This window comes from Ailuropoda melanoleuca, chromosome X, assembly GCF_002007445.2.
Source record: "Ailuropoda melanoleuca isolate Jingjing chromosome X, ASM200744v2, whole genome shotgun sequence".
Classification (NCBI taxonomy): Eukaryota; Metazoa; Chordata; class Mammalia; order Carnivora; family Ursidae; genus Ailuropoda; species Ailuropoda melanoleuca.
Window position 1 is genome coordinate 14,833,431 of NC_048238.1, and position 16,643 is coordinate 14,850,073.

The window sequence follows — 16,643 nt, forward strand, 5'->3', positions numbered from 1 at the left end:
ATAATTTGCCCTCTATGGAAGTTTTTTGGCTTGAATTATTTACTTTTTAAGACTACTGTATGCATAGCCTAAACATATAAAGATATGCATAGAAATACTATAATTTTATTAACCTAAAGGCAACTAACAACAGATTTTTTATTTGGAGAACAGAGTCATAAAGATTACATCTTATGTCTTATCTTTCTAAAATTAGTTTTACTATGTTTCACTAAAACACTCTAAAAGTTTAATTTTCAAAAGATATATCATTTGAAAAAAATGTATCTATTCTACAAATTGACCGTATAAAACCATCCTAAACTACTTTACGTGTCACAAAAATAACAAGACTTGTCAACGTTCACACAAATTTCTTTGACTGAACTACTTATTACTTTCTATTGAATTTCTTCTTTGCTTTATCAAAAGACCAAAGTTAATTTATGTCAACTATCTAAGAAAATCCATGGGTCATAAGCAAATGGCCACAACTAAAGACTGAACTCTCACAAAGAAAAAAATGTTTTTTGAACAATAACCAAGAATGTGATAAAGCAAATATAACTGAGAACTGTTCCATAGGTCGAAAGCTGCGAGATGACGTCATAACTAACAAAACAGTTCTTTTTTTTGACAAAACGTTTTCTTAAACACGAATGATCAAACAATGAAATTATACGGTATTTTCTATCACTAAAACATTCAAGAACTTTAAAGTGCTTAAGCTAAAAATAAAATCCTACTCATGAGCAAAATGGAATTATTTTTTTCATTTGCCAATATTCCTGCCAATATACTTCAAGATAATTTTTTTCTAATTGAATTTCTGATCAATATTTTTTTCATTTAAACATTGTAAGATTTAAATTTGTATGCACTTCAACTAGTAGAATCAATCAGAAAAACACAGCAAATATCTTAAACCTTCACCCAGACACTTCAGAAACAACAACAAAAAACATCAGTGTCTGAAACTGGTCAGATTCTTTTTATTCATGTTGATATATTCTTAAATTTAAATTATTTCAATGGAACCAAAAAGCCTCCTGACATAATTTTCTATGTTGACTCTTAGAAAACTGCCTTGATAAAATATTATCAGGAGGTAATTAAAAGGATGCTGTTCTTATCAGGAGTAAATCAAAAAACCATACGTCTCATGCCTGGAAAGCTTGGGTCAAACAATAGGATGTCAATCCTATGAATGCCCTACTGATGGATACGTAAGAAAGCCAACATGGGTGTTTGGGTTATGTGTAAAACATACCTCCCTTCTGAATCAGTGGAGCTTAGACCTCAGATCTGCAGTGACAATTCACTTGACAAATATCGAATGTCTACTACCTGCAAATTCCTATACCTGCCATTATGGTTTGCCTATCCAACCATGTCTCTCTACCTCACTACCTAATCTGTGTCACTGGTGCTCAGATCTCATCTATCACTAAAAGCTAAATGTGCTATTCTCATTCTACCTTAAAACAGCAAAGAAAACAACCTTTAGGAGTTTACTACCATTCCCTTAATCAGAGGTTATCAGAGTACTGCCCGTCACTTTGTTCACGAGATGAAACATTACACACCTTCCTAATGCAATTCTGTCTGCTATATGGGCGGAAAAAGAACATCGGGTATTTCTTCAGTTGAGAATGCAAAACTACACTACCGCTACAACAAGCTAATTTTGGAATTACAACTTGAGAAACTTAAAGGATGATACAACAATAAAAAACAAATGTAGGGTGGCTGGCATTCAAGTACTTCGGTCAGTATCTCTGACTCTGTTGGAGGAGTTGTTGCTGAAAGCCATTACGGTTTGGATGTGGACTTCTTGAGGTCATATCGAAGACTGCGGATGGAGCTATTGATAGCTGTCACACACAACTTCCAGTCATATCCTGTTTCTGAGAGACTGCAAGTCGGGTAGATTTCTTGAAGAAATTCTGGTGGTAAAATCCAAAAACATAAGTTACTTAGAAATCACTTCTCAGAGAAATGAGTTTATTCAACCTCAGTTCTATTGCTGTGACTATAAAAGGGTCATTAAAACTTTAATTAAAGTACATGGAGTATAACTATTATTAAATTAGCTGAACAAATCTCTTCATCTAAAAGGATAATATGAAATAGCACCATTCTTAAATCACAGTAAAGTGACAATATCCCATGACCTTGCTACATAACCAGAATGGAAATCCTCTCCGGCCTTCGATACCCAACGTAAACTTCTCACATTCTTAAATTTATCAAATATGCATGTTATTCATTAGATCAAGACTTGCTAAGGCTTTGTAACACAGGAGAGGCTGCAATGTCTTTTATACTTTTAGAGGGAAGAAGCTGTAATTGCTAAATATTTTGGTACTGCTTGATTTATCTTAGACGAGAAAGGAGAGTCTCTAGATATTGCAGTTAGAGGAAAACGTCTATAAGGAAAAGTAACAGAGCAGCATGGCTCAAGGAGCACACTTAGAGAAAGTGGGTGGACAGACAAAGGGAAAAGTGAAGAAGACAGATGTTTTTAACTAGAAGAGCAGAACTGTCCTCAGATGCTTTTTTAGGTAACTTCCAAAGTACCTTTGAGGCCTTAGAAAAGGACCCGATGAGCAGCACAAGCCTGCATTAGATGGCTACATGAATCTCCTTTGTTTTTCAGTAAGATTAAGAAGCTGGGAAGTCAGGGCAATGCATAAACACAGCATAGGTCCAAAATTTTTAGCAAGACATGTGACAAAGTTAAAAAGCTTTTATACTCAAAGGACTACTTAATACATCAGTGGTAGCCTGGAAGGAGGCTTTCAGTGGTTATGTCCCTGGATTCAGTATCAGGCAGTGTTTTTTATGCTGCCAGACATCTTTTTTTATTTTTATTATTACTATGTTTTTGCTGCCAGACATTTTTATTAACCAAAAAGAAGTTACGGACAGCAGGCTTGTCCCATCTGCCCAGGACAGAGAAGCTGGGATGGATAACTAAGAGACTGGAAGACAAATACAGCACCCGCAAAGCTTTCAACAGGCTGCAACAAGGAGCCTAAAGTGGTTGGTGTTTCCCAAAAAGTGTTCTCTGAGACCCTAGTCATGAAGAAGTTCCCTGGAGAAAAAGTTTCCAGTTCTGCAAACGTGCAATGCTACACTCCAGAGTTAGTTCCCACTGAAAAATCGCACAATAAAGAGACCTGCTGATTCAAAGGTGACAGATGTAGATGCGTTATTTGGGCTTATGAGGAAGGTGGCAATGCATAATAACAGGAGGTCAGGGTTGTGGAGATCTGGATCGGCTTCAGAGCTAACGGCACTCAAAACATGTTTTAAAACAGAATCGAGTGAAACAGATGTATGGACTAAGGCCCTGCAGGTGCCAAATCAAGAGTTTCCCTAGCCATTTGACTAAAAAGCACCTTTTTCATGAAGCACCCACTAACATTCAACTGTCTTTAAGAAACATAGTTTGGGGGGTGCCTGGGTGGCTCAGTCAGTGAAGCGTCTGCCTTCGGCTGGGATCATGATCCCAGGGTCCTGGGATCGAGCCCCACATCAGGCTCCTTGCTTGGTGGGGAGCCTGCTTCTCCCTCTGCCTGCCACTCCCCCTGCTTATGCTTGCTTTCTCTCTGACAAATAAATAATTAAAATCTTTAAAAAAAAGAGAGAGAGAGAAACGCAGTTTGCATAATGCTGCTCTACACTAACAGGATAAAATGCAGGAGGAATAAATATAAAATCCTACACTTAATTAAAAAAATACTAACAGGATAAACAGAAATAACCCAAACACTAACAACGTAAGTACTAGATAAATATCAGTATACAGAAGAAAAGATCTAGGGGTCTTAGATGACCATAAAATTAAAAATGGTAAGTGCCATTTTAGTCTGCATTAGCACTGACATTCATCTTGGCCATGACTGTTCTAATCTGACACCAAAAGCAAAAGCAACAAAAGCAAAAATAAACAAGTGAGACTACATTAAACTAAAAAGCTTCTGCACAATAAAGGAAGCCATCAACAAAATGAAAAGGCAACCCGCTGAATGGGAGAAAATATTTGCAAATTATATATCTGGTAAGAGGTTAATATCCAAAATATAAAAAGAACTCATACAACTCAACAGCAAAAAAATCAACCACGTTTTAAAATATGGGCAAAAGATCTGGATAGACATTCCCCCAAAGAAGACAGAGAGATGGCCAACAGGGTATTTGCAAAGATGCTAAACATCATTAATCATCAGGGAAATGCAAATCCAAACCAGAATGAGATATCACCTCACCCCTGTCAGAATGGCTAAAATCAAAAAGACCAAGTGATGGAGAAGATGTGGAGAAAAGGGAACCCTCCTGCACTGTTGGTAGGAATGTAAATTGGTGCAGCCACTATAAAAAAAACAGTAATGGAAGTTCCTCAAAAAATTAAAAATACAACTAACATATGATCCAGCAAGTCTGTCTCTGAGTATGTATCCAAAGAAAACAAAAATGCTAACTCAAAAAGATATAAGCACTCGCCCTGTTCACTGTAGCATTATTTACAATAGCCAAGATATAGAAACAACCTAAGTGTCCAAGTGTCCATGGATGGATGAATGAATAAAGAAATTGTGGTGTATACACACACACACACACACACACACACACACACACACACTGGAATATTATTCAGCCATAAAAAATAATGAAGTCTTGTCATTTGTGACAACATGGATGGACCCTGAGGACATTATACTAAGTGAAATAAGCCAGAGAAAGACAAATACTATATGGTTTAACTTATGTGTGGAATCTAAAACAACAACAACAACAACAAAAAGATACAGAGAACAGACAGATAGTTGCCAGAGGCAGGAGGTAGGGAGAGGAAGAAATGGGTGAAGGGGGTCAAAAAGTAAAAAGAGAAAATAATAAATAAATTAAATGAATACATGTTACAATACGTATACACATAGGAAGGAAGGAAGGGAGGAAGGGAGGAAAAGAGGGAGGGAAGGAGAAAGGAAGGAAGGAAGAGAAAGAATGACCTCTTTGCAGGAACAATTTTCAGAGATAGCATGTTTATCAAAAAAATAAAACTTAAAAATTAAATTAAAATTAAAATGGCAAGTGCCATTTTAGACTGCATTAACAACCTAATAGGTAAGAGTACTATTGTATTCTGGGTTAACTTTAGAACGTCTGAAGTTAGTCATTGAATCAGATCATGAAAGATTAGGAAAATATTTCTGTGAGAAGTTACTGAAGGAAATGGAGATATTTACCTGTAAAAGTGTAGGACTTAGTGGGGAAAAGTTGTGAATAACACTTATTTTCTCAAATTGTCATGCTTCTATGTAGAGGGATCTCCAAATTGGAAAGTTTGGAAAAACTGGACACGTATGATTAAAAAGTAAAGCTGATATTTTTATCTCTGCCTGCCAGATTCTAGTGGCTGTCCCTCACTAGGTTCTGAACTTGAAAATGGGGGGAGAAGGTCTATTTGCTATCTCCTAATGCTCCAGTAGGAAGTAACAGCTGTCCGTACATACTTGGAAGGCCTATCATGTGAAAAATAATTGGACCTACCCTATTTAGTTCTGGAAGCGATAAGTAGAATAAATGTGTATTACATGCAGGGAAGTAAATTTGAAGTCACTTGGAGGGAAAATTTTTCTCGTGAATTAGAGCCCCTTTAAAATGTATTGGATTCACAAATAATGAATCATGGAACACTACGTCAAAAACTAAGGATGTACTGTATGGTGACTAACATAATATAATAAAAAACTATTATTAAGAAAAAGAAAAACAAAAAACAAAGATACCTGTTCACACCACAAACTAATTATGGAATTTTATAGAATACAAATATTCAATATCTTTATGGAAATTATTTCATCAGCTGCAACAAGCTAGCTTTTTGGTAGCTGTAGACATGAGTTCTATTTAATTTTTGTTTACAGTAATTCTGCCAAACTAATTATATACTTGTTATTTAAAAAATGTATTGGATTGCTGGAGGTGAGAGAAGATGGTGACAGACTGGGAGGACCCTAGGCTCATCTCATCCCATGAACACAACTAGATAATTATTGAGTCATCCTAAATACCCCAGAAATCAACCTGAAGACTGACAGAACAAACCCCACAACTAAAGGAAGAGGAGAGGCCACATGGAAGAAGGTAGGAAGTGTGGGGATATGGTTTAGGGGAGAAATGGATCGCAGGTGCTATGGAGGGGAAGGAGCTGTTGTTGTAGAGAAAAGAGAGAGAGGGGAGCACACAGGGGAATGATGCACAAGAAGGACAAGAGGGGCTGAATTTCCTGAGTTCTTGCAATCAGCAGGGATTAAAGCCTGGAGTTTTAAAGGTCAGCAGGCTTGGCTGGAATAGAGCCCAGAGGGCAATGCCCTGCTCCTGCAAAGAAGGCAGGCAAACAACTCGGGGGCAGACAGTGTGGAAAGAGTGATTTGAAGAATGCCTGGAGCACACAGGGGGTAGATTACTCACTCTTCTTGGAGCACTGTCTCTGAGAGGCAGTGTTCACAGAGATGCCTCTCTGGAAACAAATTTGATGGCTGGTGCCATTTTCCTCCCCCACCCCTCAGGATAAACACAGAGCCACCTGTGGGAAGCAGCACAGGGAAGACACTGGCTGCCACACTTGCTTACACCAAGCCCCACTCCACCACACTCTGGCAGGACTGCCCTTCTGGGTCAAGCTTGCCTCTGTCCCAGCCCAGTGGGCCCCTTTCCCAGAAGGCCAGCAGAAACCCCTGCCCACACCACATCTCCCAACCAGAGAGCTCTGCGGGGCTTCAGTTCTACCGGAAGTAGTATCAGGTCTCATTTAACAAGCAGATCAGAGCACACCTACTTAAAACTCACCACATTCTGGCCAAAGACCAAACTGCAAGCAAGGAGAGCCTCTGCAGACGCCTGGCCTGAGGGACAGAGCAGCCAAAACACAACAGCAGAGTGCATGCAGCACACAGCAGAGACACTCCCTGACATACCAGGCCCTGGGCACTACATGACCTCTTCTTCATAAAGCCATACTCTCAGAAGCAGAAACATAACTGGCTTTTCTAACACAGAGAAGAAGACAAGAGACTTAGACAAAATGCCAAGATGGAGGAATTCATCCCAAATGAAAGAGGAAGATAAGGCCACAACCAGAGAACTAAGTGAGAGAGATCTAAGTAACATGCCTGATGGAGAATTTAAAGCAACAGTCATAAGGATAGTCACTGGGCTAGAGAAAAGAATGGAAGGCATCAAGGAGATCCTTACCACAGAGATAAGAGAGTTAAAAAAGAATCAGTCAGAAATGAAGAATGTAATAAACCAGACTGGAAACTGGCTTGATGCACTGAACAACAGGCTAGAAGAAGTAACAAAGTGACAAAGACAAGAAAGGAATTAGAGAAAATCGCCAGAAACAATGACAAAACAAGCAATACAATGGCACTAAATACACATCTATCAATAATCACTCTGAATGTAAATGGACTAAATGTTCCAATCAAAAGACACGGAGTGTCAGAATGGATAAATAAACAAGACCCATCCATATGCTGCCTGCAAGAAACTCATTTTAGATCTAAAGACACCTGCAGATTGAAAATAAGGGGATAGAGAAACATTTATCATGCAAATGGACATCAAAAGAAAGCCAGAGTAGCAACAGTCCTATCAGACAAACTAGATTTTTAAACCAAAGACTGTAACAAGAGGTGAAGAAGAGCAGTGTAACATAATAAAGGGAACAATCCAACAATAAGATCTAACAACTATAAATATTTATGTACTCAACATGGGAGCACCAAAATATATAAAACAATAACAAACATAAAAACTCATTCATTATAATACAATAATAGTAGGGGACTTCAACACCCCACTCACTGCAATGGACAGATCATCTAAGCAGAAAATCAACAAGGAAACACGGCTTTGAGTCACACACTAGACCAGATGGACTTAGCAGATCTATTCAGAACATCCCATCCTAAAACAGCAGAATACACATTCTTTTCAAGTGCACATGGGACATTCTCCAGAATAGATCACATGTTAGGTCACAAATCAGACCTTAACCAATACAAAAAGGCTGAGATCACACCATGCACATTTTCTGACCACAACACTACGAAACTAGAAGTTTACCACAAGAAAAATCTGGAAAGACCATAAATACATGGAGGATACATAACATGCTACTGAACAATGAATGAGTCAACCGGGAAATCAAAGAGATAAAAAATACATGGAAACAAATGAAAATGAAAACACAATGGTCTCAAACCTCTAGGATGCAGCAAAAGCAGTTGTAAGAGGGAAAATGACATATCCAATATAGGGTTAGTATCCAAAATATATAAAGAACTGATACAACTCAACACCCCAAAAAAGCAAATAATCCAATTTAAAAATGGACAGAAGACGTGAGCAGCCATTTCCCCAAAGAAGACATCCAGATGGCCAACAGACACATGACAAGATGCTCACCATCACTCATCATCAGGGAAATGCAAATCAAAACCACAATGAGCTATCACCTCACACCTGTCAGAATGACTAAAATCAACAACACAAGAAACAACAGGTGTCAGCCAGGTTGCGGAGAAAGAGGAACCCTCCTACACCATTGATGGATATGCAAATTCGTGCAGCCACCATGAAGACAGTATGGAGTTTCTCAAAAAGCTTTTTTAAAAAAGTTAAAAATAGAACTACCCTATGATCCAGCAATTGCACTACTATTTACCCAAAGAATACAAAAATACTAATTAATTCAAAGGGATACATGCACCCCAATGTTTACAGCAACATTATTTACAACAGCCAAATTATGGAACCAGCCCATATGTCCACCGACTGATGAATGGATAAAGAAGAAGATAAAAAAGATGAACAGATATATATATGTGTACATGCATGTGCACACATGTGTACGCATGTTGGAATATTACTCAGTCATAAAAAATAATGAAATCTTGCCATTTGCAAGGACATGGAAAGAACTAGAAAGTATTACACTAAGCAAAATAAGTCAGTCCAAGAAAGACGAATTCTACTCCTATGCAGAATGTAATAAATGAAACAAATGAGCAGAGGGGGAAAAGAGAGAGAGAGAGAGAGAGAGAGAGAGAGAGGGAAACCAAGAAACAAACTCTTAACTCTAGGGAACAAACTGATGGTTACCAGAGGGGAGGGGTGGGGGGGATGGGTGAGACACGTGATGGGGATGAAGGCAGGCACTTGTCCTGATGAGCACCAGGTAATGTATGGAAGTGCTGAATCACTAAATTGTACACCTGAAGCTAATATTATACTCTGTTAACTAACTGCAATTTAAATAAAAACTTAAATAAATAAATGCAAACAAACTTTTAAAAAATGTAGTGGATTGCCATCAATGGAAGAGTTCGGGCTGAGGAGAGGCAACTGTATGTCAAAGCTGAGATCAAATTCCTGGTCTGGGGGAAAAGTTGTGCTAGAGGATATGTAATGTACTTCTTATTGCTAAGAATTTACAGGTCTGTAATATGCAGAAATGGATGGGAGGGTGGAGGAGTAAGGGTTGTTGGCTGATTGCAAATCTGCAGCCCACTAGCTTTCTCCATGTAAACCATTCTCTAAAGAGCCCTTAAGTGATACGAACTCTCATCAGAGAGCATCAAATAATAGTTTCTTCTGTGAAATCAATACCTTTGGCTAGCAGACATATTTACTTTTGACTACTAATTTCCAGAAGAGTTCCCCCTAAATAATAAAATCTTAGAATAAGAAATTATATTAGAATAGAAGAATAAACTGGTTTATTCAGTCAGTGGGATACCAATCAGCAGTTAAAATGCATGAACTAGATCTCAGAAACATAATGTTGAGTGACAAAAATGTGCAAAAGGATACATACTATATATCCCCATTTATGTACATTAAAACAACTATAGAATGATATTATATATTATTTACAGACCTATCAACATAGGTAGCAAAAGCATAAAATATGCATGGGAATGATGCATCTAACTCCAAGACTGTGGTTACTTCTGGGGAGAAAGACAGGGGAAAGGGATGATGGGATGAGTTTTAATTATATCAGTAATGCTTTATTATTTAAAAAAATAACCTGCAGCACAAAAAGCAAAATATCTGTATCTGTACTGAGTTGACAGGTGTTTATTATATTACTAGATCATTTTCTGTACATTTTTGTCTGTTTTAAATTATATTGAACCAATACTTCTAAAGACATTATGTTGGAGGCCATAAAGTCTAGTGAGTGCAGGAATCTCCTCTCATCTCTGGTCACTTAGCCTTTGCTCTGACTCTTTTCATTCTCCAAGTTCATTTTATCCTTATATTAAAGTAAAATATGCTTTCTGGTCAGATTCTCCTCCTTGGGCCTAGCTCTGCCCACACCCCTAGGACAACGATGAGTTTATTGCATTCTCTCTGCTGAAATAACTCACATGACTGCCCTTCTACACAAGAATAGAACTTTGAGTCTTATGGGAAATTTGTTAAAATATGCTCCATGTGGAAAGTATGTCATACTCATACTGAATATTTTTTACTACAAAAGATATCTTCTCAGTTTGCAACATAATTCAATAAGGGCTAAAACAAAATGAAATGCATAGAATAGTATCTTTAGTCCACTTTTAAGGAACTAATATATTCCAGATATTTAAAGAACTATAGTCACCTTTCCCCCTCAATTAAAAATTTTTAAAATTAGATTGGGGTGCCTGGGTGGCTCAGTCAGTTAAGCATCTGGCTCTTAGTTTCAGCTCAGGTCATGATCTCAGGATGGTGAGATGAAGCCCTACATCGAGCTCCACTCTCAGGTGGGAGTCTGCTTCTCTCCTTCTCCCTCTCCTTCTGCCCCTCCCTAATCCTTGCATGCGCACATGCGCACTCTTTCTCTCTCTCTCTCCCACTCCCTCAAAAATAAAGAAATCTTTTAAAAAAAATTTTAATTAGAAAGATAATATTTCTTCTATAAACACCTTCATTTCCAAATTGGTTACAAAGTCTGTGTTCTTTTTTTTACCATAATATAAGAGCAATTAGGTATTGGGTTTTGGCCTAGTGGGTTAACTCAGTGATGTCCAAATTGCCAACTGTGACCAATTACTAGGTCGTGATATCAGCAATGGCAGCACTTTTAAAAAATGTAATAGAGGGGCGCCTGGGTGGTTCAGTCAGTTAAGCATCTGCCTTCGGCTCAGGTCATTATCCCCACGTCCTGGGATAGAGCCCTGCATCGGGCTCTCTGCTCAGTGCAGAGCCTGCCTCTCCTTCTCCCTCTGCCTGCCACTCCCCCTGCTTTTGCTCACACTCTCTCTCTCTGTCAAATAAATAATCTTTTTAAAAAGTGTAATAGAATAGAAACCACTGGAATGTAATTCTCATAGAAATAATAAGCATTGTTTATGAAGCTTTTGCTTGCATTTTTAAAAACTCATACACACATGTACTGAGTCACAACATAAACTGTATTTTTTACTATGAGTTGCAATAAAAAAAAAAGACAAGTTTGAAAACAGTGGATTAGATGATAGCAATTGCTTACAGAAGGTACACACACAGTGTTCAAATTTGCTGGGTATGTGTGATATAAAGACAGGAACCAAAGAAGAACCAACTAAGATCAGGCTGGGGCTCAGAATCTCTCTTTGCTGGGGACCAGTGACACAAGTAAGAAATATTCTTCATCCTGCTTTGTCCAAATTTAAATTTTCACAGAATCACTTTTGGAAGCTGTATTACTTCGTCTATATACGTCACAGATAAAGACTGCACTGGGCTCATGTGCACAAGAAAATCTAGCAAATTAATCTGCTGTGCTATTGTTGACACTTTGGCAAATTGACAAAGCCCAGCAGCTTCGACCCTGATCCTCAGTAAACAAAGGTGTTTGAGTTTCCATACGCCTGGCAAGACAGAGCAATTAGCCCAGAGAACCCAAATGCAGAAGAAACGCAATTCATGAAACAGCTCCTTGTTATACCCTAAGGAGGGAATTAGTAAGAGCTCTACCTCTCCTCAGAACACATACAAACTGAATGGGTTGTAGGTTCTGCCCTTCTGTAATTTAATTTGCCTTTTATTTATTCTCACATACTCAACATGTAACCAACCTCGAAGAGCGTTAATCCTGTTGGGGTTAAGGGCATACATGCCATGCCCCATATTGCCATAGACGTTACTTTTTATCAAGACTTCCTCTGTGAACAGGTTGCGAATAAGGTATCTTGCTGCCAGCTCTGGGCGAGACTTCCCTTTGGCTACATTCAGTACTGAATGTGGCAACCGTATATTTCTACCCGGATTTCCAAGATATTCTAGAAGCAAAAGAGAAAAAAGATGTCAATTTTCACGGCAAGTTCAAGTTTTTTTTTTTTAAAGGCTTTCAGAAAAAGGTGATTTTTCTGAATTTTTAGGCTCCAGAATTTGAGAAGTTAAAAAAATTGAACCCTTAAGTTTTTAGTGTATCGTGAGATAGCATGAGAAATGAAACAGGAATCACTACTGATGTGACTACATATGCTCTGATTGTTCAGGAAAATGACTCAGTGTTCTGTTACCTTTAAGGATAGAATCAATTTTAACATTATGTTTAGTAACAAATTCTAAGTAATTTCAATGCACTCTTGTAGTCTTTTTAACAAAGGCTTTTTCAAAATGAAGCAACAAGATTCTTACTGAAATATTTATAATTTATAAAATGCAGGTTTTCTATTGGGTATTAAAGTCATCATTTAAACATCTCAAACTCAGCTGTCATATTTTAGATAACTTACTTGAACTGAAAAATAAATTTAAAGCCTATTTTCATTCCTCAACTCCACAGCCTAATCATTCCCATCTCTCCTCAGTCCAAGTGATTCAAATTAACCACATTTAAAAATATTCTATTTTGCATACAATGAAGAATTATTTGTTGGAGAAAATATGTTAGAGAAATACAATATGATTGCCAATAAGCATATTTTTCATCTTGGAACATTCATCATTTAATGGGTGACCTAATAGTATTAATTACTGAATCTCCCAGATCCAACATTTACCAAGAGACACTGAATTATTTAAAAGTTCACTTAGTGGGTCTAAAGACTTCACTCGGAAGATGAACCTAGCAATATTTATCAATGCCAGAAAAAAAGGTTAATACTGTTTAATCTGGTAATTTGAATTCTGAGAACCTAACTTAAGAATCCAAGAGGTGCCTGGGTGGCTCAGTTGATAAAGCACCCAACTCTTGATTTCAGCTCAGGTCATCATCTCAGGGTCTTGGGACTGAGCCTCCGATCCAGCTCCATGCTCAGTGTGGAGTCTGTTTGTCCCTCTCCCTCTGCTCCTCCCTCGTTTGCATGTTCTCTCTCCCTCCCTCCCTCTCTCGCTCTCAAATAAATAGAATAAAATATTTTTAAAAATAATACTAAGTCTTCTAGTTCATGAACATGGGATATCTATGTATTTAGGTCTCCTTATTTATTTCAACAATATTTTATAGTTTTCAGAAAGCACATCTAGCACTTTTTTTGATAAATTCATCCCTAAACATTTTAATTAAAAGTCAGGCTCTGTGTTCAGCGGGGTGTCTGCTGGAGATTCTCTCTCTCTCCCTCTCCCTCTACCCCTTTCCCTGCTCACTTGCACTGTCTCTCTCTCAAGTAAATAAATAAATAAATCTTTAAAAAAAGAAAAGAATCCAAAATATGTAACAAAGCTATAAAAATGAAATTTTTGGCAGCATTATTTGTATGACTGATAATCCCCTCCCCAAAAAAATCCTTAAAAAAAAAAAGAGGAAGGTAGTTAAATAAATCAGGGTATACTTACTCACTGGAATATTATATAACTGTTAAAAGCAATGACCATAAACGATGGAGATTCTTGAGGAAAAACATACACATATCGTGTTTAAAAAGAACAGTGAATATATAGAGACCATAATGTTTTAAAAGGTAAGAAAAAAACTAGAAGAAAATTAAAATGTCCACAAAAGTTTTTTATGGTTTCTTGATTGTGGGAGCTTTTGTTCCCTGCTGAATATTTTCTACTTTTTCAAAATAAAATGGTGTAACAGACTATACACAAACTGGGCAGCTTCCTGGCATACAATTCACTTAGTTGGCCCTATCTCCTGGTTTTAGACCTGGGACCTAAGTGCTCCAAATCAGATTCTTTCTCCTAGGAATCTGAACAGTGATGAGAGGAAACTAGAACCTAGAGATGGTGGAAGATGCAGAGCCCCACAGACCTCAATGGACAACAGATGCCACAATCAGGGTTGGCGGTTTGGCTCCTGCCTGCAGCTCGGTTTGCTCTTTGCTTCTTTAAATCTAGGAGCTATTCGTCCACTGATTTTTATTATGGTTTACTTGGGCCAGAATTAGTTACTATGGCATACAACGTGAACAAATATAGTAGTTATATTACTTTTATAATGGAAAAAATATAAAGATGCATCACTTAAATAATTTCATTTGAACAGGTTCACAGATAATATTCTACTTAGGGTTGACAGTGGGGTAGGAGAGAGACAGAAAATAGTTTTGTCACCTCAGGTGCCACACAACCCCAGCATACTGAGGAGGAGGCACTGGGAAGCATGAGTGGCAGGTGATACCTACGGAACCCACTGCCACTTGATACTAACGAAGTGGGACGTGCCTCCAGCAGACAGCTAGCAGTGGGGGCAAAATGTTCTGAGGAATGGGATTCACTAATTCATACAAAAACTCTTTAAGGAGCACCTGCCATCTGTCAGGCACAGAGAGAGCAAGACCCCTGAATTGCTTCTGGTTGATAGCTTAATGTTAAACACTATCAGTCTCAGGGGTGCCTGGGTGGTGCAGTCAGTTAAGTGTTTGACTCTTGGTTTCGGCTCAGGTTGTGATCTCAGGGTCATGAGATCAAGCCCCGCATCAGGCTCCGCTCTCAGCATGGAGTCTGCTTAAGGCTGTCTCTCCCTCTCACCCTTGCCTGTGCGTGCTCTCTCTCTCTCTCTCTCTCAAATAAATAAATTAAAAAAAAAACTATCTGTAGGTATCTGTATTTCATTAACTTATTAATATAAGAGATTAACTAGGTATCTGTATTTCATTAACTTATTAATATAAGAGATTAAGAGATTAAGTTGCTTAGATTTCTCATTATGAAAAATTTCAAACAAACATGAAAGTAGAACAGTACAATGAGCCCCATAAATGCATCACCCAGATTCAACATTTATCATCAAGAAAACTTATTTTAGTAACTCACCCAGTGCTTCATAAGATACCACTGAATTCTCAATAGAAGGCTCTATAATTCCTTGAGGGCAAACGCTGCTGTTCCACTGAGAATTCCCATTTTCTCTTGTTTCTGAGGCAGCTGTTCGCCGAGATAACCGGGAGCTGCTTTCACCGGCTTCATCACCCCTTCTACCATTCAGAACTGCAGACGCTGGTATGCCAAGACTGGCAGGGCCTTTATTGCTGCCACCAGTTTTCTGCTGAAACACAACAAAATCCCCTTGTGAGAAAATATGGACATGCTCCATCATTTACCAGGGCCCCCCAGGTTGGTGGGGAAGCAACTGTGTCTAATAAGGTCAACAAAAGCTCACAAATATTGTGCTCCATGATAGAAGCAGATGTGTGGCTTATTCCTCAAGCCGCCATGACGGGCTGCTTCTTGAAGGCCTTGGTAGCTTTAGCTAATGATAACTGCTGGCGCAAAGTGAGTGCTTAGGAAACATTTAATGAATAAATGAATAAATGAGTTTCCTCTGAGAAGACAACTTTGGGGCTTTTTTTTTTTAATGTTCTTGTTTGTTTTCTCTTTCCCTAGGGGCTAGAGACTCTAGGGATCTCTAAAGACCCTGAAGATCTTTTTTTTTTTTTTTAAGCTGTGCTTGAGACCCACTTTCTTGGCATATTTAACCAGAATCTCTGGTGGAAGGAGTGGGAGAGTTCAGGCATTAAAGACTTTCTTTAAAAGTGTCCCCCATGATTCTAATATGTACCCAGGGTTGACAACCACTGCTCTAGGTCAGGGCTTCTCAAACTGCTACATGCACACGAATCACCTGGGGCTCTTGCTAAACTGCAAATTCTGCCTCAGTGAGTCTAGTGTAGAGCTCGAGCTTTCCCGCAGTGCTGCTGCTGTTGCTGGTCCGCGGACCCACTCTGAGTGGCGAGGACCCATCCCTCTCCTAGTCAAGTACACAGCAGGCATTTGGCAGATGCTACTTCTCTTCTGACACCGAAGCAAATATGCAAATCACCATTTTCCAGGCAGTATCATAATTTTACATTCAAATGTTTAGGGTGCAATTTTTGTAGAATATAAAAGGGAATGTGAAAAATAAGCAGATTTGGTTTCAGACAGATGGTGCTTGAGCTATCACTGAAATCAAGCCGTTCACCAGGAAAACATAAGCTCAGCTACAAATATTCTTGGCAAATAGTTTCCATACACTTACTCTAGAGACGCAGGACTGACTAGACATGGTGAGAATAACGTGGGGTTCTTAGAGATGTGGGTAGAAATGAGAAATTGTTAAGTTAAATGCTTCAACAGGAGAAGGCAAATAGACATGACACTCTCCCCTGCTGGCCCATTCGTGTTAAAGAAAAAAAATCTCTAAGGCACTTTCAAGATAGAACGGATGTGAGAAAAGCCAG

General features: G+C 38.3%; 1 protein-coding gene across 1 annotated transcript in view; it reads right to left on the minus strand.

The window, feature by feature from the left end:
* Positions 1–1,698: 1,698 nt before the first annotated feature.
* The window catches only part of BEND2 (BEN domain containing 2), a 54,421-nt gene continuing 39,476 nt past the window's right edge, over positions 1,699–16,643 (minus strand). Inside the window, exons 17-19 of the mRNA XM_034649901.1 lie at positions 15,238–15,469; positions 12,108–12,311; positions 1,699–1,925 (exon numbers count right to left, since the gene is read on the minus strand). Coding sequence (XP_034505792.1) covers positions 1,792–1,925; positions 12,108–12,311; positions 15,238–15,469 — 570 coding nt within the window. The 3' untranslated portion in view covers positions 1,699–1,791. The remainder of the gene's footprint in view (positions 1,926–12,107; positions 12,312–15,237; positions 15,470–16,643) is intronic.